The 22,674-nt window shown below is 44.4% G+C and overlaps 1 protein-coding gene across 1 annotated transcript in view; it reads right to left on the bottom strand.

The window, feature by feature from the left end:
- Nucleotides 1–3,049: 3,049 nt before the first annotated feature.
- LOC133617136 (multiple PDZ domain protein) overlaps nucleotides 3,050–22,674 on the bottom strand; it is a 154,325-nt gene continuing 134,700 nt past the window's right edge. Inside the window, exons 35-43 of the mRNA XM_072914912.1 lie at nucleotides 16,199–16,346; nucleotides 16,063–16,134; nucleotides 13,834–13,918; nucleotides 12,536–12,579; nucleotides 12,222–12,344; nucleotides 11,894–11,998; nucleotides 10,925–11,019; nucleotides 4,339–4,462; nucleotides 3,050–4,043 (exon numbers count right to left, since the gene is read on the bottom strand). Coding sequence (XP_072771013.1) covers nucleotides 3,897–4,043; nucleotides 4,339–4,462; nucleotides 10,925–11,019; nucleotides 11,894–11,998; nucleotides 12,222–12,344; nucleotides 12,536–12,579; nucleotides 13,834–13,918; nucleotides 16,063–16,134; nucleotides 16,199–16,346 — 943 coding nt within the window. The 3' untranslated portion in view covers nucleotides 3,050–3,896. The remainder of the gene's footprint in view (nucleotides 4,044–4,338; nucleotides 4,463–10,924; nucleotides 11,020–11,893; nucleotides 11,999–12,221; nucleotides 12,345–12,535; nucleotides 12,580–13,833; nucleotides 13,919–16,062; nucleotides 16,135–16,198; nucleotides 16,347–22,674) is intronic.

The raw sequence follows: 22,674 nt of genomic DNA, 5'->3' as shown, positions 1-22,674 counted from the left end.
TCTTGCTGACCTACTGCCTTCGGTAATGGCACCATTCCCAAATTATGTCGGCTCTATTGATAACCTCACTAACAACTTTGACAATGCCCTGCGCAAAACCATTGATAGCATAGCACCGCTAAAACAAAAAAGGGCCCCTAAAAGGCGCACCCCATGGTTTACAGAGGAAACCAGAGCTCATAAATTATCATGTAGAAAGTTGGAACGCAAATGGCGCGCGACCAAGCTTGAGGTTTTCCATCAAGCATGGAGTGATAGTTTAATATCGTATAAACGCATGCTTACCTTAGCTAAAGCTAAATATTACTCAAATCTCATCCGCCTCAACAAAAACGACCCAAAATTTTTGTTTAGTACAGTAGCATCGCTAACCCAACAAGGGACTCCTCCCAATAGCTCCACCCACTCGGCAGATGACTTTATGAATTTCTTTAATAAGAAAATTGAACTCATTAGAAAGGAGATTAAAGACAACGCATCCCAGCTACAACTGGGTTCTATGAACACAGATACAACTGTATCTACGACGGATACTGCAATACAAAATAGTCTCTCTCTTTTTGATGAAATAACATTAGAGGAACTATTACAGCGTGTAAGTGGGATAAAACAAACAACATGTTTACTTGACCCACTTCCTGGGAAACTTATCAAGGAGCTTTTTGTATTATTAGGTCCATCAGTGCTAAATATTATAAACTTATCACTTTCCTCTGGCACTGTTCCCCTAGCATTCAAGAAAGCGGTTATTCATCCTCTGCTCAAAAGACCTAACCTTGATCCTGACCTCATGGTAAACTACCGACCGGTGTCCCACCTTCCCTTTATTTCGAAAATCCTCGAAAAAATTGTCGCACAGCAGCTAAATGAACACTTAGTGTCTAACAATCTCTGTGAACCTTTTCAATCCGGTTTCAGGGCAAATCACTCTACGGAGACAGCCCTCGCAAAAATGACTAATGATCTACTGCTGACGATGGATTCTGATGCGTCATCTATGTTGCTGCTTCTTGATCTTAGCGCTGCTTTCGATACCGTCGATCATAATATTTTATTAGAGCGTATCAAAACACGTATTGGTATGTCAGACTTAGCCTTGTCGTGGTTTAACTCTTATCTTACTGACAGGATGCAATGCGTCTCCCATAATAATGTGACCTCTGACTATGTTAAGGTAACGTGCGGAGTTCCTCAGGGTTCGGTTCTTGGCCCTGCACTCTTTAGTATTTACATGCTGCCGCTAGGCGACATCATACGCAAATACGGTGTTAGCTTTCATTGCTATGCTGATGACACCCAACTCTACATGCCCCTAAAGCTGACCAACACGCCGGATTGTAGTCAGCTGGAGGCGTGTCTTAATGAAATTAAACATTGGATGTCCGCTAACTTCTTGCAACTCAACGCCAAGAAAACGGAAATGCTGATTATCGGTCCTGCTAAACACCGACATTTATTTAATAATACCACCTTAACATTTGACAACCAAACAATTACACAAGGCGAATCAGTAAAGAATCTGGGTATTATCTTCGACCCAACTCTCTCGTTTGAATCACACATTAAGAGTGTTACTAAAACGGCCTTCTTTCATCTCCGTAATATCGCTAAAATTCGTTCTATTTTATCCACTAGCGACGCTGAGATCATTATTCATGCGTTCGTTACGTCTCGTCTCGACTACTGTAACGTATTATTTTCGGGTCTCCCTATGTCTAATATTAAAAAATTACAGTTGGTACAAAATGCGGCTGCTAGACTTTTGACAAGAACAAGAAAGTTTGATCATATTACGCCTATACTGGCTCACCTGCACTGGCTTCCTGTGCACTTAAGAAGTGACTTTAAGGTTTTACTACTTACGTATAAAATACTACACGGTCTAGCTCCGTCCTATCTTGTCGATTGTATTGTACCATATGTCCCGGCAAGAAATCTGCGTTCAAAGAACTCCGGCTTATTAGTGATTCCCAGAGCCCAAAAAAAGTCTGCGGGCTATAGAGCGTTTTCTATTCGGGCTCCAGTACTATGGAATGCCCTCCCGGTAACAATTAGAGATGCTACCTCAGTAGAAGCATTTAAGTCCCATCTTAAAACTCATTTGTATACTCTAGCCTTTAAATAGCCCCCCTGTTGGACCAGTTGATCTGCCGTTTCTTTTCTTTTCTCCTCTGCTCCCCTTTTCCTTGAGGGGAGGGGGGCACAGGTCCGGTGGCCATGGATGAAGTGCTGGCTGTCCAGAGTCGGGACCCGGGGTGGACCGCTCGCCTGTGCATCGGCTGGGAACATCTCTACGCTGCTGACCCGTCTCCGCTCGGGATGGTGTCCTGCTGGCCCCACTATGGACTGGACTCTTACTATTATGTTGGATCCACTATGGACTGGACTCTCACAATATTATGTCAGACCCACTCGACATCCATTGCTTTCGGTCTCCCCTAGAGGGGGGGGGTTACCCACATATGCGGTCCTCTCCAAGGTTTCTCATAGTCATTCACATCGACGTCCCACTGGGGTGAGTTTTTCCTTGCCCGTATGTGGGCTTTGTACCGAGGATGTCGTTGTGGCTTGTGCAGCCCTTTGAGACACTTGTGATTTAGGGCTATATAAATAAAGATTGATTGATTGATTGATACTAATAAGTCAGTGGAAGATGAATGAATGAGGTACTAATAAGTCAGTGGAAGATGAATGAATAAGGTACTAATAAGTCAGTGGAAGATGAATGAATGAGGTACTAATAAGTCAGTGGAACATGAATGAATGATGTACTAATAAGTCTGTGGAAGATGAATGAATGAGGTACTAATAAGTCAGGTGAAGATGAATGAATGATGTACTAATAAGTCAGTGGAAGATGAATGAATGAGGTACTAATAAGTCAGTGGAAGATGAATGAATGAGGTACTAATAAGTCAGTGGAAGATGAATGAATGAGGTGCTAAAAAGTCAGTGGAAGATGAATGAATGAGGTACTAATAAGTCAGTGGAAGATGAATGAATGAGGTACTAATAAGTCAGTGGAAGATGAATGAATGAGGTACTAATAAGTCAGTGGAAGATGAATGAATGAGGTACTAATAAGTCAGTGGAAGATGAATGAATGAGGTACTAATAAGTCAGTGGAACATGAATGAATGATGTACTAATAAGTCTGTGGAAGATGAATGAATGAGGTACTAATAAGTCAGGTGAAGATGAATGAATGATGTACTAATAAGTCAGTGGAAGATGAATGAATGAGGTACTAATAAGTCAGTGGAAGATGAATGAATGAGGTACTAATAAGTCAGTGGAAGATGAATGAATGAGGTGCTAATAAGTCAGTGGAAGATGAATGAATGAGGTACTAATAAGTCAGTGGAAGATGAATGAATGAGGTACTAATAAGTCAGTGGAAGATGAATGAATGAGGTACTAATAAGTCAGTGGAAGATGAATGAATGAGGTACTAATAAGTCAGTGGAAGATGAATGAATGAGGTACTAAAAAGTCAGTGGAAGATGAATGAATGAGGTACTAATAAGTCAGTGGAAGATGAATGAATGAGGTACTAATAAGTCAGTGGAAGATGAATTAATGAGGTACTAATAAGTCTGTGGAAGATGAATGAATGAGGTACTAATAAGTCAGGTGAAGATGAATGAATGATGTACTAATAAGTCAGTGGAAGATGAATGAATGATGTACTAATAAGTCTGTGGAAGATGAATGAATGAGGTACTAATAAGTCAGTGGAAGAGGAATGAATGAGGTGCTAATAAGTCAGGTGAAGATGAATGAATGAAGTACTAATAAGTCAGGTGAAGATGAATGAATGAGGTTCTAATAAGTCAGGTGAAGATGAATGAATGAGGTTCTAATAAGTCAGGTGAAGATGAATGAATGAGGAGATGTCAGGAGAGAAGGGTGAGGACCACGGTGCCTTTAGTCTTCTTCAGGAAGTCCACAGCTTCAGCGTGAGTCACACCCTCCAGACATTGTCTGTTCACTGCAATGATCTGATCACCCGCCTTTAGACGCCCGTCCTCCATGGCGGCACCCTGTGGAGTTACATACCACACCTTTAAGTTCACTACATACCAGCCAGGACCATTACATACATTAGTGGTGGACCAGCCAGGACCATTACATACATTAGTGGTGGACCAGCCAGGACCATTACATACATTAGTGGTGGACCAGCCAGGACCATTACATATATGAGTGGTGGACCAGCCAGGACCATCACATATTTGAGTGGTGGACCAGCCAGGACCAGGTACCAACAGGTTGAGTGTGCCTAAGATTGAACACCTGTACTCCAGGTAAAAGAAGGTGAAGGTGTGTGAGTGAGACCTTGGTGAAGATGGTCTTGATGTAGATGGGCAGGTCTCCATGAGGACTTCCAAATCCTCCAATGATGCTGAAGCCCAGACCTGAAGAACCTCTCTCCAGACTCACTGTCTTGTACATGCGAGCACTGCAGCACAACACACACACACACCTTACTGTATGTCTGTGTCCCACACACACACACTCCAACAATCACACCACTACTACACCACACACACACCTTACTGTATGTCTGTGTCCCACACCCACACACTCCAACAATCACACCACTACTACAACACATACACACACCTTACTGTATGTCTGTGTCCCACACACACACACACTCCAACAATCACACCACTACTACACCACACACACACCTTACTGTATGTCTGTGTCCCACACCCACACACTCCAACAATCACACCACTACTACACCACACACACACACACACACACACACCTTACTGTATGTCTGTGTCCCACACACACACACTCCAACAATCACACCACTACTACAACACACACACACACCTTACTGTATGTCTGTGTCCCACACACACACACACTCCAACAATCACACCACTACTACACCACACACACACCTTACTGTATGTCTGTGTCTCACACACACACACTCCAACAATCACACCACTACTACACCACACACACACCTTACTGTATGTCTGTGTCCCACACCCACACACTCCAACAATCACACCACTACTACACCACACACACACCTTACTGTATGTCTGTGTCCCACACCCACACACTCCAACAATCACACCACTCATCATCATTGGCGATCACTCGACGCGAGTATGATAGTCCTCCTGTTGGTGAGTCTAGTCATCTGTGGGTCCTCAGGTGGCTGTGGAGGCCAATCCGTGATCCACAGACTCTATTGCAGTGGGGGCATATGTGCGTGATTGTCGTGGTAGTAGTGGTGGTTGTGGTGGTGGTCTGAGGAGCTGTTTTGGTAGTGGATCTCTCCTTTCTTTGTTGCCTCTTGGTTTCCGCGGCACGGTGGAGGTCCTTTTCTAACCGTGCTGTGCCTTCATGGACCATCCTGCTCCACAAAACCCTCTGGTGGGCAGTCTCCTCCCAGGTGTTGAGGTTGAAGCAGCATTTCCTCAGATGGATTTTGAGGTTATCTTTATACCGCTTCTTCTGCCCCCCTTGGGTGCGTTGTCCTTCCGTCAGTTGTCCGTACAACATCTGTTTTGGAAGGCGACTGTCTGGCATGCGAATTACATGGCCTGTCCATCGCAGCTGGTGCCGACTGACAGTTGTAGTGATACTGGGCATGTTAGCTTCCTTCAGAACACTAATGTTGGTACGCCTATCTTCCCAGCTGATCCTGAGGATCTTGCGGAGACATCGCTGGTGGTACTGCTCCAGAGCCTTCAGGTGTCTGCTGTAGGTGGTCCAACTATCAGCCCCATAGAGCAGAGTGGGCAGAACTACAGCTTGATATACAAGAAGCTTGATGTTGGTCTGGATGACCCGATTCTCAAAAACTATTTTCTTGAGCTTAGCAAAAGCTGCGCTGGCACAACCAATGCGGTGGTGGATCTCGGCATCGATGACAGCTCTCTTTGAAAGAAGACTGCCAAGATAAGCGAAATACTCCACGTTTTCCAAGATGTTGTTGTCCACATAAATTGTGGGGGGTTGGGAGGGTGTGTCAGGGGCCGGTTGGTACAGGATCTGAGTCTTCTTTATGTTGATGTCAAGTCCCAGGAGTCGGTACGCTCTGGCAAAAGCATCCATGATGTTCTGGAGGTCCAACTCAGAATGAGCAACTAGAGCATTGTCATCTGCGTACTGAAGCTCTGTAATGGAGGATATAAGCACCTTGCTTTTTGCCCTTAACCTCCTCAGGTTGAAGAGCCCGCCGTCTGTCCGGTATATGAACTGGACTCCCTCAGGCAGGTTTTGACTGGTGAGGTGAAGTATGGCTGAGATGTAGATAGCAAACAGGGTTGGTGCGATGATGCAGCCCTGCTTGACACCAGTGTCAACTTTGAAGGGAGCCGTTTCAGAGCCGCCATTTCCAACTACCACTGCGGTCATGTCGTCATGCAACAGACGCAAGACCTTCAAATACTTGTCTGGGCATCCGATCTTGGAGAGGGCACCCCAGAGGGCAGTTCTGTTCACAGAATCAAAGGCCTTTGTAAGGTCAATGAAAGCCATGTATAGTGGCAGGTGTTGTTCCCGACATTTCTCTTGCAGTTGACGAACTGCAAAAATCATGTCCGATGTTCCCCTAGCTGGACGAAAGCCACACTGGGACTCTGGGAGGATCTCTTCTGACAGCGGCAATAACCGGTTTGCCAAAATACGGGCCAGTATTTTTCCTGTTGTGGACAGGAGAGAGATGCCTCTGTAGTTGCCACAGTCCGCCTTATCTCCCTTCTTGAAGATGGTGACAATCAGGGCGTCCCTGAGTTCGGCTGGGATTTCCTCCTTATCCCAGATTTTACCAATGAGGCTATGGATGTGGCAAAGGAGTTTTGGTCCGCCTTGCTTTAATATTTCTGCTGGTATCCCATCTGGTCCGGAAGCCTTGTTGTTACCCAGTTTTCTGATGGCATCCTGGACCTCATTTTCGGTGGGAGGATCACCCAAATGCTCCATTATGGGTCGCTGAGGAATCTGGTTGATGGTTTCCATCTCCACTGTGGAGTTCCGATTCAGGAGCTCTTGAAAGTGTTCACGCCATCTGGAACTGATACCTACATCGTCCTTGAGCAGGGTTTGTCCATCTTTAGAGCGGAGGGGGTTTAGGCCTCGATAGCTGGGCCCATAAACAGCCTTGGTAGCATTGAAGAAACCCCTGGTATCCCCAGAGTCAGCAAGCTTCTGAATTTCCAGAGACTTCTCCATCCACCATTTGTTTTTCAGCTCTCTCACTCTGCTCTGGACAAGTGCCTTTGCCTTGGCGTGGGCCTGCCTTTTGTCCCTGCAGTTGATGTCACTCTGCCAAGAACAAAAAGCTTTCCTTTTGGCATCAATCAGCTGTTGTATTTCGATGTCGTTTTCATCGAACCAGTCCTGGTGTTTCCTAGTCCTGTAGCCAATGGTATCCTTGCTGGTTTCAAGTAGCGTGGTCTTAAGAGCCTTCCAGTGTTCCTCCACATCCTCAGGATATTCTTCCGGGAGTCTCACAGACAGGGTGTTTTGTAGATGTTGCACCCTATCTGTGTCTCCAAGGCTATCAATGTTAAATTTAGGGCGGAACAGTCTCCTTTGTGTCCTCCTCTTCTGCCGCAGCTCGATGTTCATTTTGGAGCGGATGAGGCGGTGGTCTGTCCAGCAGTCGTCTGCACAAAACATGGCCCTGGTGATGTTAACATCCTTACGATCTCTGGCCCTGACAATGACATAGTCTATGAGATGCCAGCGCTTTGATCTGGGATGCATCCAGGACGTTTTGAACCGGTTTCTCTGGCGGAAAAGGGTGTTTGTTATCAGAAGACCATGTTCAGCACACGTTGACAGAAGGAGGACTCCGTTGGAGTTGACATTCCCAACACCTTCTTTACCTAGAGTGCCTTTCCAGAGCTTGTGATCCTTGCCAACCCTGGCATTGAAGTCCCCGAGTAGAAGGATCTTATCTTCTTTCGGGATATCCGATAGAACCTGGTCTAAGGTTGCATAGAAGGTCTCCTTGTCTTCATCATGTGAGTCCAAAGTTGGTGCATAGGCACTCACAGCCGTTGCCATCTGATTGTTTGAGAGCCTCATGCGTAGGGTCATGAGTCGCTCATTGATGCCTATTGGAGATTCGGAGAGTTGGGAGATGAGCCGGTTTCTGATGGCAAATCCCACTCCGTGGATTCTGGGTTCATCAGCTGTTTTTCCCTTCCAGAAGAAAGTGTATCCCCCTTTCTCCTCCTTTAGTTGCCCCTCCTCAGCCAAACGGGTTTCAGACAGGGCAGCAATGTCGATCTTGCATCTTTTCAACTCCCTGGCAACGATTGCCGATCTTCTTTCTGGACGATTGCTTGAGGCACTGTCCATAAGTGTTCTCACATTCCAAGCTCCAAAGTTCATTGTTTTTGTTTTTCGACCGCTATGAGGTGAACCCACTGGACGCGGTATTCCAGTCAGGTTATAGGAGGCAGGCTATTTTTAGGGCACCTTTTCTAGCCCCTTCCCGTTTAGGGTGAGCAGAGTGGATCCTAAATAGGGCTGCTCAGACGTGTGTGCTGCTGCCGAAATGCTCTCTCTGCCTCGGTCCGAGAGCAAGGCGACTGAATCAGGCACCCACCGCCTATGTGCCAGTGTGTGGCTAGAAGCTCCCAGGCTTCACTGTCCTGCTCCCGTCGCCATTTCCTGGTCGCCAAAGGACTTATAGGGGGGTTGGGTAATGATGGGTCCTTCAGGAGAACGCCTGTGCGGGGAATCTTTTAAAGTGGGGAAACTGGCGCACAGGCAGTCACCACACTGTCCTTGGCAAAGAGAAGGCCAGGGTCCAATGGCATGGAGACCAAGACAATTGGGGGCCCATCTTTGCTGCAGCCTTCTTCCGCCTTTGTGACCGTTGTGGAGGTTCTCTATATCCATCATCCGCCCACTCCGCCGTTGAGGTCTTTTTTGACGAGGGAAACGGGCAGTCTCCAACGTCACTTGCTTTTCTCTCAGGGTGTGCTCCCCTAGCCTTTTGTCTTCCCAGACTAACCCACAAGGCAGCGGGGCAGTGGTTGGGTGATGCCAGGGCGTGTCCACAATGTGGGCCTGTGCATCCCGCCTCTGGGGACCACTGCAGCTCCGAGATCCCCTGCCACGTTTGCCTTGAGCCGCATGGCTCAAGTTACCGTGTGTGGCCACGTGGAGGCCTGGCAGGAGTCTTGGTGAAGGAGAGGCTGTGTACTGGCAGGAGAAGACTGACGCACAAAGCTGCTTCTCCGTTCACCACAAAGGCTAGCCAGCGGCAGTGTCTGTAAGCGAGAGGTTAGCAAGCAGATGGGAAGTAGACATGCAACCTTCCCTCTAACTACTGCACTAGACGCATCACAACACCCTGTAGGCTAGGTCCACACACACACCACTACTACACCACACACACACACCTTACTGTATGTCTGTGTCCCACACACACACACTCCAACAATCACACCACTACTACACCACACACACACCTTACTGTATTTCTGTGCCCCACACACTCTCACTCCATGATGGTGGACAACAATCACAACACTACCAGGCTAACAATGACACCACTATCAGGCTAACAATTACACCAATACCAGGCGATCTTATGACACCACTACCAGGCTAACAATGACACCAATACCAGGCGATCTTATAACACCACTACCTGGCTAACAATGAGACCAATACCAGGAGATCTTATGACACCACTACCATGCTAAAAATGACACCACTACCAGGCTAACAATGACATCACTACCAGGCGATCTTATGACACGCCTACCAGGCCAACAATGACACCACTACCAGGCTAACAATGACACCACTACCTGGCTAAAAATGACACCACTACCAGGCTAACTTATGACACCACTACCAGGCTATTTTATGACACCACTACCAGACTAACAATAACACCAAAACCAGACTAACCATGACATCACAACCAGGCTAACAATGACACCACGACCAGTCTAAGAATGACACCACTACCAGTCTAACAACGACTTCACTACAAGGCTAACTATGACACCACTACCAGGCTAACAATAACACCACTAGCAGGCTAAAATGACAACACTACCAGGCTATTTTATGACACTACTACCAAGTTAACAATGACACCACTACCAGGCTAACAATGTCACCAATATCATGCGATCTTATGACACCACTACCAGGCTACAATGACACCACTACCAGACGATCTTATGACACCACTACCAGGCCAACAATAACACCACTTCCTGGCTAAAAATGACACCACTACCAGGCAAACCTATGACACCACTACCAGGCTATTTTATGACACCACTACCAGGCTAACAATGACACCACAACCAGACTAACAATGACACCAAAACCAGACTATCAATGACATCACAACCAGGCTAACAATGACACCATTACCAGTCTAACAATGACATCACTACCAGTCTAAAAATGACACCACTACCAGGCGAACTTATGACATCACTACCAGGCTATTTTATGACACCACAACCAGACTAACAATGACACCACTACCTGGCTAACAATGAAACCACGACCAGGCTAACAATGACACAACTAACAGGCTAACTTATGGCACCACTACCAGGCTAACAATAACACCACTACCAGGCTAACAATTACACCACTACGAGGCTAATTTATGACACCACAACCAGACTAACAATGACACCACAGCCAGACTAACAATGACATCACAACCAGACTAACAATGACACCACTACCAGGCTAACAATGGCACCAATACCAAGCTAACAATGCAAAACAACCAGGCTAACAATGACACCACTACCAGGCTAACAATGACACCACAACCAGACCATAAATTACATCACAAACAGGCAAACTTATGACACCACTACTAGGCTAACAAAGACACCACTACTAGGCTAACAATAACACCACTACCAGACTACACGCTTCCTACCACAGCTTGTTGTGAAAGCACGGCAGACAGCTGGGCTGGCCTGATGATCGCTCGTGCACGCCTCGGGGATCGCGAGGGCTGCACCCTGATGCCACCTGTGCACACACAAACACACACACACACACACACACACACACACACACACACACACACACACACACACACACACACACACACACACACACACACACACTTGATGATCCAGAAACTTCTAGTTTTGAGCCTGAATATAAGGAGGATGATCTACAAGTTTTAGAAGCTGTGCTAAACAGATGCAGCTTTAGTCAAACACTAAGCATCATGTAGCAGTATTGCTAAGTGCTAAACAAGATATAATAACATAATAAAACAATCACTTACTGTACAATGTCTGCTCTCACTGTGATAAAGACTGATGGCATGTTTATATCTTTCCCTTTACATCAACAATGCATCATCATCCTCACAAAAGGTTAAAAAAATAAATACATGTGTCTTTCTGGCCATGTCTGAGTCTAAGTTGGATGTCAAAGTTGACCAACTTGCAGGATTATGTCCACAACCTTCTACTATCCAGGTGAGAGACATGATTTATCATCTAGAATGAACTTTCACCAACTCAGAGGCCATGCAGCAGCTCAATATGTCAATATAGCAGCATAAGCTGGTTAGCTCTCTAAAAGTAGTTCCTCTGTGTTAGCACTTATAATAACAATATCACTAATACTTGTTAATATTCAGGTCAGGACATGTAAATGAAGTATTGTTGGTGCTTTTTGGATGTATTTTAGAGGCTTTATGGGCACAATGGGGTACTCTCGTTAGCTGCCTTGTTAGCTACCTTTAACTTGCCATATTTTACCATTTAGAATGCATAAAAAAAGAAAAAACATGTGTTCTTGTCTCATGTAAGGATTGTCAACAACAAAACAAAAAAGGTGCGGTTCCCCTTGAACGCGTGGCAGTAAATTGGAGCCTCGGAGGTCTTACCTGCAGCGTGACAGAACCCAGGGCGTTCTTGAGCAAGGCAGCGGCCTGCATGTGAGACATTCCCTCCATGGACACATCGTTTATACTGAGGACACGGTCTCCTGGCTGATGGCATCATAGCACACACACATTGTCTCAAAACACACATAAACACTCTCAATAGTATAATTAGTATTATTTATTACAACACAATAAATATGCACGTGTCAAACAAAAGTTGTGAAGTAAGTTGCAAAACACACACACACACACAGACACACAGACACAGACACAGACACACACACACACACACACACACACACACACACACACACACACACACACACACCTTTAATTGCTGTGTTTTGGAAGCTGATCCATCAGTATCCATGGTAGCAATAAAAAGAGGTACGTTGCCATGGCGACTGCCCACTCCTCCTGCCAAACTGATGCCTAGGGAGTGTTGTGGACTCTGTGGTGATGCCACACAAACAATACTCTGTGGTGATGCCACACACACACAATACTCTGTGGTGATGCCACACAAACAATATGCACGTCACGCTAAATGTTTTTCAACACATTATCCTTTCATTTGAGTCAGAAAACCCAAAACATGTCGCACACGTTTTAAAATACGAGCAAATTGATCACGTCGCTCACCTTTTTTATGAGGACTTTTCTGTAGTCTGGATAGTCTTGAAAAGCTGTGAAGGCAGAGAGGAGAGAAGTGAACCCAACTTGACCTCAGCTGAATATTCATGCTCTCACAATGTCAACAATAAAGGGCCTGATGTATTAAGGCACTTGCACACGTCTCTTTAATGATACAAATAAGGAGTTTAGTGTGTGTCGTCATGGAGACGCGGACGATCAGGACACCCAGGAGGAGGAGATGCAAACGTAAGTATTCAGCAGCCACAGTGTGATATATCAAGACTCAAACTGTTCTGCGGCAGCGGTTTTGCGTCTATATTTAGCGCGTGGAGAAAGTAGGTGCAAATGGAGGTAAGAAAGGAGATGGAGACAAGAAAGGTAATTAATTCATTTGTGTGTTTCAACACATTTGGAATGTCAGAAATAAAAATTTATTCTCATAATTTTATGGATGACTTAAGGGGTTGATTAAAACAAATTATGCTTCCTTTTTTATTTTTTTAATGCTGTTCATTTTATTTTTTATTTTTTTAAAGGTCACGGGTGTCAAACTCAAGGCTTGGGGGCCAGTTCTCACAGATATTAGCACATATTAACAGTAAATGAACAAGTAGATAAATAATCATTTTTTACAGTTTGTCCCTCATAATGTGTAGAAAATAATAGGTGTATAAATGACACAATATGTTACTGCATACGACTAATTAGGAGTCTTTGTTTGTTTACTTACTACTAAAAGACAAGTTGTCTAGTATTTTATTTAAGGACTAAATGACAATAATAAACATACGTTTCATGTACTTTTTGTTACAATAAAGACAATAATGACTTTTTTTGCGGTGCCCTTTATTTAGGAAAGTATGGAAATACATTTTTGTAGCGGTGCCAATATATTGGTATGGGGTCCACCCTAGTGGGTAGTATACACGGTTACAAGCGGCCCTCTGACTGCCATGTGGCCCTCAATGAAAACAAATATATTACTAATTTATCCCAGATGTGAACAAACTTTTTGCTAAATGCATTTTCTTCCACGTGGATCATTGCAGACAACACCAGTGCCTCCCAACACATGTTGACCACTTATGGGTAATCTGCAGATGTCTCAATGGGGCCAAATCCAATGTCTCGTTTGTAGGAAGTATGAAAAAAGGCAAGATTATTTTATAAATATGCTTTCATTTCACATTTTTGGTGACTTCTGCAGACACCAAATAAACAAAAAGGTACCAATAGGTAAGAAAAGTGGCCTTTTTCCTAACATGTCCCCTTTAAACATAGCAGGCCCTCAATGTGACACTCACTGTGGCCCCCTGCTGGGTTCTCTGTCTTCCCCTGCTGGCGGACAGAAGAATTGCGTGTCAGGGTGGAGCAGTCAGAGTCGTCGCTCTGGATAAAACACAACTTAAAGTATTCCTACATTCACAAAGTAACCTTGTTAAAAGATGGTAATAATTCAACATTTTATTTTACAAGTCCGGACTACGTTTACACTGCAGGCCAAACTGGAACCCTTCTTGATATTTCCCCAGTTGACTGGTTAGTTTATGAGTAAAATATGATCGTTATTACACTCCGGTATAAAGGTGCATCTGGCCCTAATGTGGCCCCAATGTGGCCCCAATGTGGTACCAATGTGGCCCCAATGTGGACCCAATGTGGTACCAATGTGGCCCCAATGTGGACCCAATGTGGCCCCAATGTGGACCCAATGTGTCCTTGACACCACTTGTATGCACAGTTCTATAAAGTGAAAACAAAGTAAGTTGACCAGATTACGTAAATAAACAAGGAAGTCACGACTACTACAAGAGGACTACTTCCTGATGTGGCCTAAATCTGACGCCAAAAGATCCGATTTGAAGCACTTTGGAGCGTTTAGACTGGCAACAAAAATCAGATCTGTCACTTCAGGACAAAACATTTGGTGTGCAGAGTAAACGGGGCCTGAAAAGAACAACATTTGGTGTGTAAACAGTTTACTTGACTAGGTGTGTAAACAGTTTACCTGACTAGGTGTGTAAACAGTTTACCTGACTAGGTGTGTAAACAGTTTACCTGACGAGGTGTGTAAACAGTTTACCTGACGAAGTGTGTAAACACTTTACCTGACTAGGTGTGTAAACAGTTTACGTGACTAGGTGTGTAAACAGTTTACCTGACGAGGTGTGTAAACAGTTTACCTGACTAGGTGTGTAAACAATTTACCTGACGAGGTGTGTAAACAGTTTACCTGACGAGGTGTGTAAACAGTTTACGTGACGAGGTGTGTAAACAGTTTACGTGACGAGGTGTGTAAACAGTTTACGTGACGAGGTGTGTAAACAGTTTACCTAACTAAGTGTGTAAACAGTTTACCTGACGAGGTGTGTAAATAGTTTACCTGACTAGGTGTGTAAACAGTTTACCTGACTAGGTGTGTAAACAATTTACCTGACGAGGTGTGTAAACAGTTTACCTGACGAGGTGTGTAAACAGTTTACGTGACGAGGTGTGTAAACAGTTTACGTGACGAGGTGTGTAAACAGTTTACCTAACTAAGTGTGTAAACAGTTTACCTGACGAGGTGTGTAAATAGTTTACCTGACTAGGTGTGTAAACAGTTTACCTGACGAGGTGTGTAAACAGTTTACCTGACTAGGTGTGTAAATAATTTACCTGACGAGGTGTGTAAACAGTTTACGTGACTAGGTGTGTAAACAGTTTACCTGACTAGGTGTGTAAACAGTTTACCTAACTAGGTGTGTAAACAGTTTACCTGACAAGGTGTGTAAACAGTTTACCTGACTAGGTGTGTAAAAAGTTTACCTGACTATGTGTGTAAACAGTTTACCTAACTAGGTGTGTAAAAAGTTTACCTGACTAGGTGTGTAAACAGTTTACGTGACGAGGTGTGTAAACAGTTTCCCTGACTAGGTGTGTAAACAGTTTACCTGACGAGGTGTGTAAACAGTTTACCTAACTAGGTGTGTAAACAGTTTACCTGACTAGGTGTGTAAACAGTTTACATGACGAGGTGTGTAAACAGTTTACGTGACGAGGTGTGTAAACAGTTTACCTGACTAGGTGTGTAAACAGTTTACCTGACGAGGTGTGTAAACAGTTTACCTAACTAGGTGTGTAAACAGTTTACCTGACTAGGTGTGTAAACAGTTTACATGACGAGGTGTGTAAACAGTTTACCTAACTAGGTGTGTAAACAGTTTACCTGACTAGGTGTGTAAACAGTTTACCTGACGAGGTGTGTAAACAGTTTACCTGACTAGGTGTGTAAACAGTTTACCTGACTAGGTGTGTAAACAGTTTACCTGACGAGGTGTGTAAACAGTTTACCTGACTAGGTGTGTAAACAGTTTACCTAACTAGGTGTGTAAACAGTTTACCTTACTAGGTGTGTAAACAGTTTACCTGACTCGGTGTGTAAACAGTTTACCTGACGAGGTGTGTAAACAGTTTACCTAACTAGGTGTGTAAACAGTTTACCTGACGAGGTGTGTAAACAGTTTACCTGACAAGGTGTGTAAACAGTTTACCTGACTAGGTTCTGGGTACTGCAGTCCGGCCTTGAAGCGAGCCACTTCCAGGTGGATCACTCCACTGCAGTTCTGTCCCACAGACTCAGAATTATTACCTACAAAAGTGCTGACACTGCGTGTCGTGTTCACACACCTGCAGAAGTCGCTCCACCACTTCCTGACACTCCGCACGGACGTCCTCGCCGTTGATTGACAGAATCTGGTCACCTAGCAACAGCCGGCCATCCAAATCGGCCACGCCTCCTGGGGCGATACGGGACACGAAGATGCCGATGTCGTCGCTGTGGGACAAGGTGGAGGTCAGAGATGATTCAGGAAGTAGACGATACTTGATGACACCTGTATGGACCTTTACTCTGAAGGTTAATACTGTCCAGTCCATGTGATTAAATGATATCATGATCATCATTATCCTGTCGGTTTGTATGAAGCATGGTCTTAAATCTATGTTACGATACATATTGCAGACTCCTGCTATAAAGATATATTCTGATAACAGAACCTCCTAATTGGTCTGCCGACGTTTGAGGGTAGATCTTGTATCAGTCTATTATTTGGTTGATATCTCTTACTTTCTGTTATAATGTGCTATCAACACCTGTGTTAAAATATGTAATTATCCTTTCTTCTTCTGTTGTTGGATACTTTTTAGCTGATACCACACACCTGGGTATCCTTCCCATACCAAGTAGTTACAGGGTCAGTATCGGTCTGTGATATCTCAGTCATAACAAATAAAGTCTATGATATCTCAGTCATAAATAAAGTCTATGGTATCTCAGTCATAACAAATAAAGTATATGATATCTCAGTCATAACAAATAAAGTCTATGGTATCTCAGTCATAACAAATAAAGTATATGATATCTCAGTCATAACAAATAAAGTCTATGATATTTCTGTCAAATAAAAAGTCTATGATATCTCAATCATAAATAAAGTCTATGATATCTCAGTCATAAATAAAGTCTATGGTATCTCAGTCATAACAAATAAAGTATATGATATCTCAGTCATAACAAATAAAGTCTATGGTATCTCAGTCATAACAAATAAAGTATATGATATCTCAGTCATAACAAATAAAGTCTATGATATTTCTGTCAAATAAAAAGTCTATGATATCTCAATCATAAATTAAGTCTATGATATCTCAGTCATAACAAGTTAATGATATCTCAGTCATAAAAAATAAAGTTAATGATATTTCAGTCATAACAATTAAAAAGTATATGATATCTCAGTCCTAACAAATAAAGTTTATGATATCTCAGTCTTAACAAATAAAAAGTCTATTATATCTCAGTCATAACAAATAAAGTATATATCTCAGTCATAACAAATAAAGTCTATGATATCTCAGTTAAATAAAAAGTATATGGTATCTCAGTCATAACAAATAAAGTTAATGATATCTCAGTCATAACAATTAAAAAATATATGATATCTCAGTCATAACAAATGAAGTCTATGATATCTCAGTCATAACAAATAAAGTTAATAAAAACTTAGTCATACCAAATAAAAAGTATATGATATCTCAGTCCTAACAAATAAAAAGTCTATATCACAGTCATAACAAACAAAGTCTATGATATCTCAGTCCTAACAAATAAAGTCTATGATATCTCAGTCAAATAAAAAGTCTCTGATATCTCAGTCATAAATAAAGTCTATGATATCTCAGTCCTAACAAATAGGTATGACGTATTTGAAGTGTGTAGTCAAGGAAGGAAGAAGTCAGAGTGGAGTCCATGCAGGAGGACATGAATCAGGTCCTCAAGATGACTCCTCATAAATAACTTTGTGTTCAGTTCTTGGTCAGAAGCATCATTTGTCATAGGGCAGACGACACAGTTCTAAGGTCAGAAGCTACATTTGTCATAGGGCGGACGACACAGTTCTAGGGTCAGAAGCATCATTTGTCATAGGGCAGACGACACAGTTCTTGGGTCAGAAGCATCATTTGTCATAGGACAGACGACACAGTTCTAGGGTCAGAAGCATCATTTGTCATAGGACAGACGACACAGGTCTAGGGTCAGAAGCATCATTTGTCATAGAACAGACGACACAGGTCTAGGGTCAGAAGCATCATTTGTCATAGGGCAGACACAGTTCTAGGGTCAGAAGCATCATTTGTCATAGGGCAGACGACACAGTTCTTGGGTCAGAAGCATCATTTGTCATAGGGCAGACGACTCAGTTCTAGGGTCAGAAGCATCATTTGTCATAGGGCAGACGACACAGTTCTAGGGTCAGAAGCATCATTTGTCATAGGGCAGACGACACAGTTCTTGGGTCAGAAGCATCATTTGTCATAGGGCAGACGACACAGTTCTAGGGTCAGAAGCATCATTTGTCATAGGGCAGACGACACAGTGCTTGGGTCAGAAGCATCATTTGTCATAGGGCAGACGACACAGTTCTAGGGTCAGAAGCATCATTTGTCATAGGGCAGACGACACAGTTCTAGGGTCAGAGGCATCATTTGTCATAGGGCAGACGACACAGTTCTCAGGTCAGAAGCATCATTTCTCATAGGGCAGACGACACAGTTCTTGGGTCAGAAGCATCATTTGTCATAGGGCAGACGACACAGTTCTAGGGTCAGAAGCATCATTTGTCATAGGACAGACGACACAGTTCTAGGGTCAGAATCATCATTTGTCATAGGGCAGACGATACAGTTCTAGGGTCAGAAGCATCATTTGTCATAGGGCAGACGACACAGTTCTAGGGTCAGAAGCATCATTTGTCATAGGGCAGACGACACAGTTCTAGGGTCAGAAGCATCATTTGTCATAGGGCAGACGACAGAGTTCTAGGGTCAGAAGCATCATTTGTCATAGGGCAGACGACACAGTTCTTGGGACAGAAGCATCATTTGTCATAGGGCAGACGACTCAGTCCTAGGGTCAGAAGCATCATTTGTCATAGGGCAGACGACACAGTTCTTGGGTCAGAAGCATCATTTGTCATAGGGCAGACGACACAGTTCTCGGGTCAGAAGCATCATTTGTCATAGGGCAGACGACACAGTTCTTGGGTAGGAAGCATCATTTGTCATAGGGCAGACGACACAGTTCTTGGGTCAGAAGCATCATTTGTCATAGGGCAGACGACACAGTGCTAGGGTCAGAAGCATCATTTGTCATAGGGCAGACGACAGTTCTCAGGTCAGAAGCATCATTTGTCATAGGGCAGACGACACAGTTCTCGGGTCAGAAGCATCATTTGTCATAGGGCAGACGACACAGGTCTTGGGTAGGAAGCATCATTTGTCATAGGGCAGACGACACAGTTCTAGGGTCAGAAGCATCATTTGTCATAGGGCAGATGACACAGTTCTAGGGTCAGAAGCATCATTTGTCATAGGGCAGACGACACAGTTCTTGGGTCAGAAGCATCATTTGTCATAGGACAGACGACACAGTTCTAGGGTCAGAAGCCTCATTTGTCATAGGGCACACGACTCAGTTCTCAGGTCAGAAGCATCATTTGTCATAGGGCAGACGACACAGGTCTAGGGTCAGAGCATCATTTGTCATAGGGCAGACGACACAGTTCTAGGGTCAGAAGCATCATTTGTCAAAGGGCAGACGACACAGTTCTTGGGTCAGAAGCATCATTTGTCATAGGGCAGACGACTCAGTTCTAGGGTCAGAAGCATCATTTGTCATAGGGCAGACGACACAGTTCTAGGGTCAGAAGCATCATTTGTCATAGGGCAGACGACAGTTCTCAGGTCAGAAGCATCATTTGTCATAGGGCAGACGACACAGTTCTCGGGTCAGAAGCATCATTTGTCATAGGGCAGACGACACAGTTCTTGGGTAGGAAGCATCATTTGTCATAGGGCAGACGACACAGTTCTAGGGTCAGAAGCATCATTTGTCATAGGGCAGATGACACAGTTCTAGGGTCAGAAGCATCATTTGTCATAGGGCAGACGACACAGTTCTTGGGTCAGAAGCATCATTTGTCATAGGACAGACGACACAGTTCTCGGGTCAGAAGCCTCATTTGTCATAGGGCAGACGACTCAGTTCTCAGGTCAGAAGCATCATTTGTCATAGGGCAGACGACACAGGTCTAGGGTCAGAAGCATCATTTGTCATAGGGCAGACGACACAGTTCTAGGGTCAGAAGCATCATTTGTCATAGGGCAGACGACACAGTTCTTGGGTCAGAAGCATCATTTGTCATAGGGCAGACGACTCAGTTCTAGGGTCAGAAGCATCATTTGTCATAGGGCAGACGACACAGTTCTAGGGTCAGAAGCATCATTTGTCATAGGGCAGACGACACAGTTCTTGGGTCAGAAGCATCATTTGTCATAGGGCAGACGACACAGTTCTAGGGTCAGAAGCATCATTTGTCATAGGGCAGACGACACAGTTCTTGGGTCAGAAGCATCATTTGTCATAGGGCAGACGACACAGTTCTAGGGTCAGAAGCATCATTTGTCATAGGGCAGACGACACAGTTCTAGGGTCAGAAGCATCATTTGTCATAGGGCAGACGACACAGTTCTCAGGTCAGAAGCATCATTTCTCATAGGGCAGACGACACAGTTCTTGGGTCAGAAGCATCATTTGTCATAGGGCAGACTACACAGTTCTAGGGTCAGAAGCATCATTTGTCATAGGACAGACGACACAGTTCTAGGGTCAGAATCATCATTTGTCATAGGGCAGACGATACAGTTCTAGGGTCAGAAGCATCATTTGTCATAGGGCAGACGACACAGTTCTAGGGTCAGAAGCATCATTTGTCATAGGGCAGACGACACAGTCCTAGGGTCAGAAGCATCATTTGTCATAGGGGCAGACGACACAGTTCTAGGGTCAGAAGCATCATTTGTCATAGGGCAGACGACACAGTTCTTGGGTCAGAAGCATCATTTGTCATAGGGCAGACGACTCAGTCCTAGGGTCAGAAGCATCATTTGTCATAGGGCAGACGACACAGTTCTTGGGTCAGAAGCATCATTTGTCATAGGGCAGACGACACAGTTCTCGGGTCAGAAGCATCATTTGTCATAGGGCAGACGACACAGTTCTTGGGTAGGAAGCATCATTTGTCATAGGGCAGACGACACAGTTCTTGGGTCAGAAGCATCATTTGTCATAGGGCAGACGACAGTTCTCAGGTCAGAAGCATCATTTGTCATAGGGCAGACGACACAGTTCTCGGGTCAGAAGCATCATTTGTCATAGGGCAGACGACACAGGTCTTGGGTAGGAAGCATCATTTGTCATAGGGCAGACGACACAGTTCTAGGGTCAGAAGCATCATTTGTCATAGGGCAGATGACACAGTTCTAGGGTCAGAAGCATCATTTGTCATAGGGCAGACGACACAGTTCTTGGGTCAGAAGCATCATTTGTCATAGGACAGACGACACAGTTCTAGGGTCAGAAGCCTCATTTGTCATAGGGCACACGACTCAGTTCTCAGGTCAGAAGCATCATTTGTCATAGGGCAGACGACACAGGTCTAGGGTCAGAGCATCATTTGTCATAGGGCAGACGACACAGTTCTAGGGTCAGAAGCATCATTTGTCATAGGGCAGACGACACAGTTCTTGGGTCAGAAGCATCATTTGTCATAGGGCAGACGACTCAGTTCTAGGGTCAGAAGCATCATTTGTCATAGGGCAGACGACACAGTTCTAGGGTCAGAGGCATCATTTGTCATAGGGCAGACGACACAGTTCTTGGGTCAGAAGCATCATTTGTCATAGGGCAGGCGACACAGTTCTAGGGTCAGAAGCATCATTTGTCATAGGGCAGACGACACAGTTCTAGGGTCAGAAGCATCATTTGTCATAGGGCAGACGACACAGTTCTTGGGTCAGAAGCATCATTTGTCATAGGGCAGACGACTCAGTTCTAGGGTCAGAAGCATCATTTGTCATAGGGCAGACGACACAGTTCTTGGGTCAGAAGCATCATTTGTCATAGGGCAGACGACACAGTTCTCGGGTCAGAAGCATCATTTGTCATAGGGCAGACGACACAATTCTTGGGTAGGAAGCATCATTTGTCATAGGGCAGACGACTCAGTTCTAGGGTCAGAAGCATCATTTGTCATAGGGCAGACGACACAGTTCTTGGGTCAGAAGCATCATTTGTCATAGGGCAGACGACAGTTCTCAGGTCAGAAGCATCATTTGTCATAGGGCAGACGACACAGTTCTCGGGTCAGAAGCATCATTTGTCATAGGGCAGACGACACAGTTCTTGGGTAGGAAGCATCATTTGTCATAGGGCAGACGACACAGTTCTAGGGTCAGAAGCATCATTTGTCATAGGGCAGATGACACAGTTCTAGGGTCAGAAGCATCATTTGTCATAGGGCAGACGACACAGTTCTTGGGTCAGAAGCATCATTTGTCATAGGACAGACGACACAGTTCTAGGGTCAGAAGCCTCATTTGTCATAGGGCAGACGACTCAGTTCTCAGGTCAGAAGCATCATTTGTCATAGGGCAGACGACACAGGTCTAGGGTCAGAAGCATCATTTGTCATAGGGCAGACGACACAGTTCTAGGGTCAGAAGCATCATTTGTCATAGGGCAGACGACACAGTTCTTGGGTCAG

This window comes from Nerophis lumbriciformis, linkage group LG16, assembly GCF_033978685.3.
Source record: "Nerophis lumbriciformis linkage group LG16, RoL_Nlum_v2.1, whole genome shotgun sequence".
Taxonomy (NCBI): Eukaryota; Metazoa; Chordata; class Actinopteri; order Syngnathiformes; family Syngnathidae; genus Nerophis; species Nerophis lumbriciformis.
Note: the sequence above shows the minus strand (reverse complement) of the source record. Positions and strands in the feature narration are given on the sequence as shown.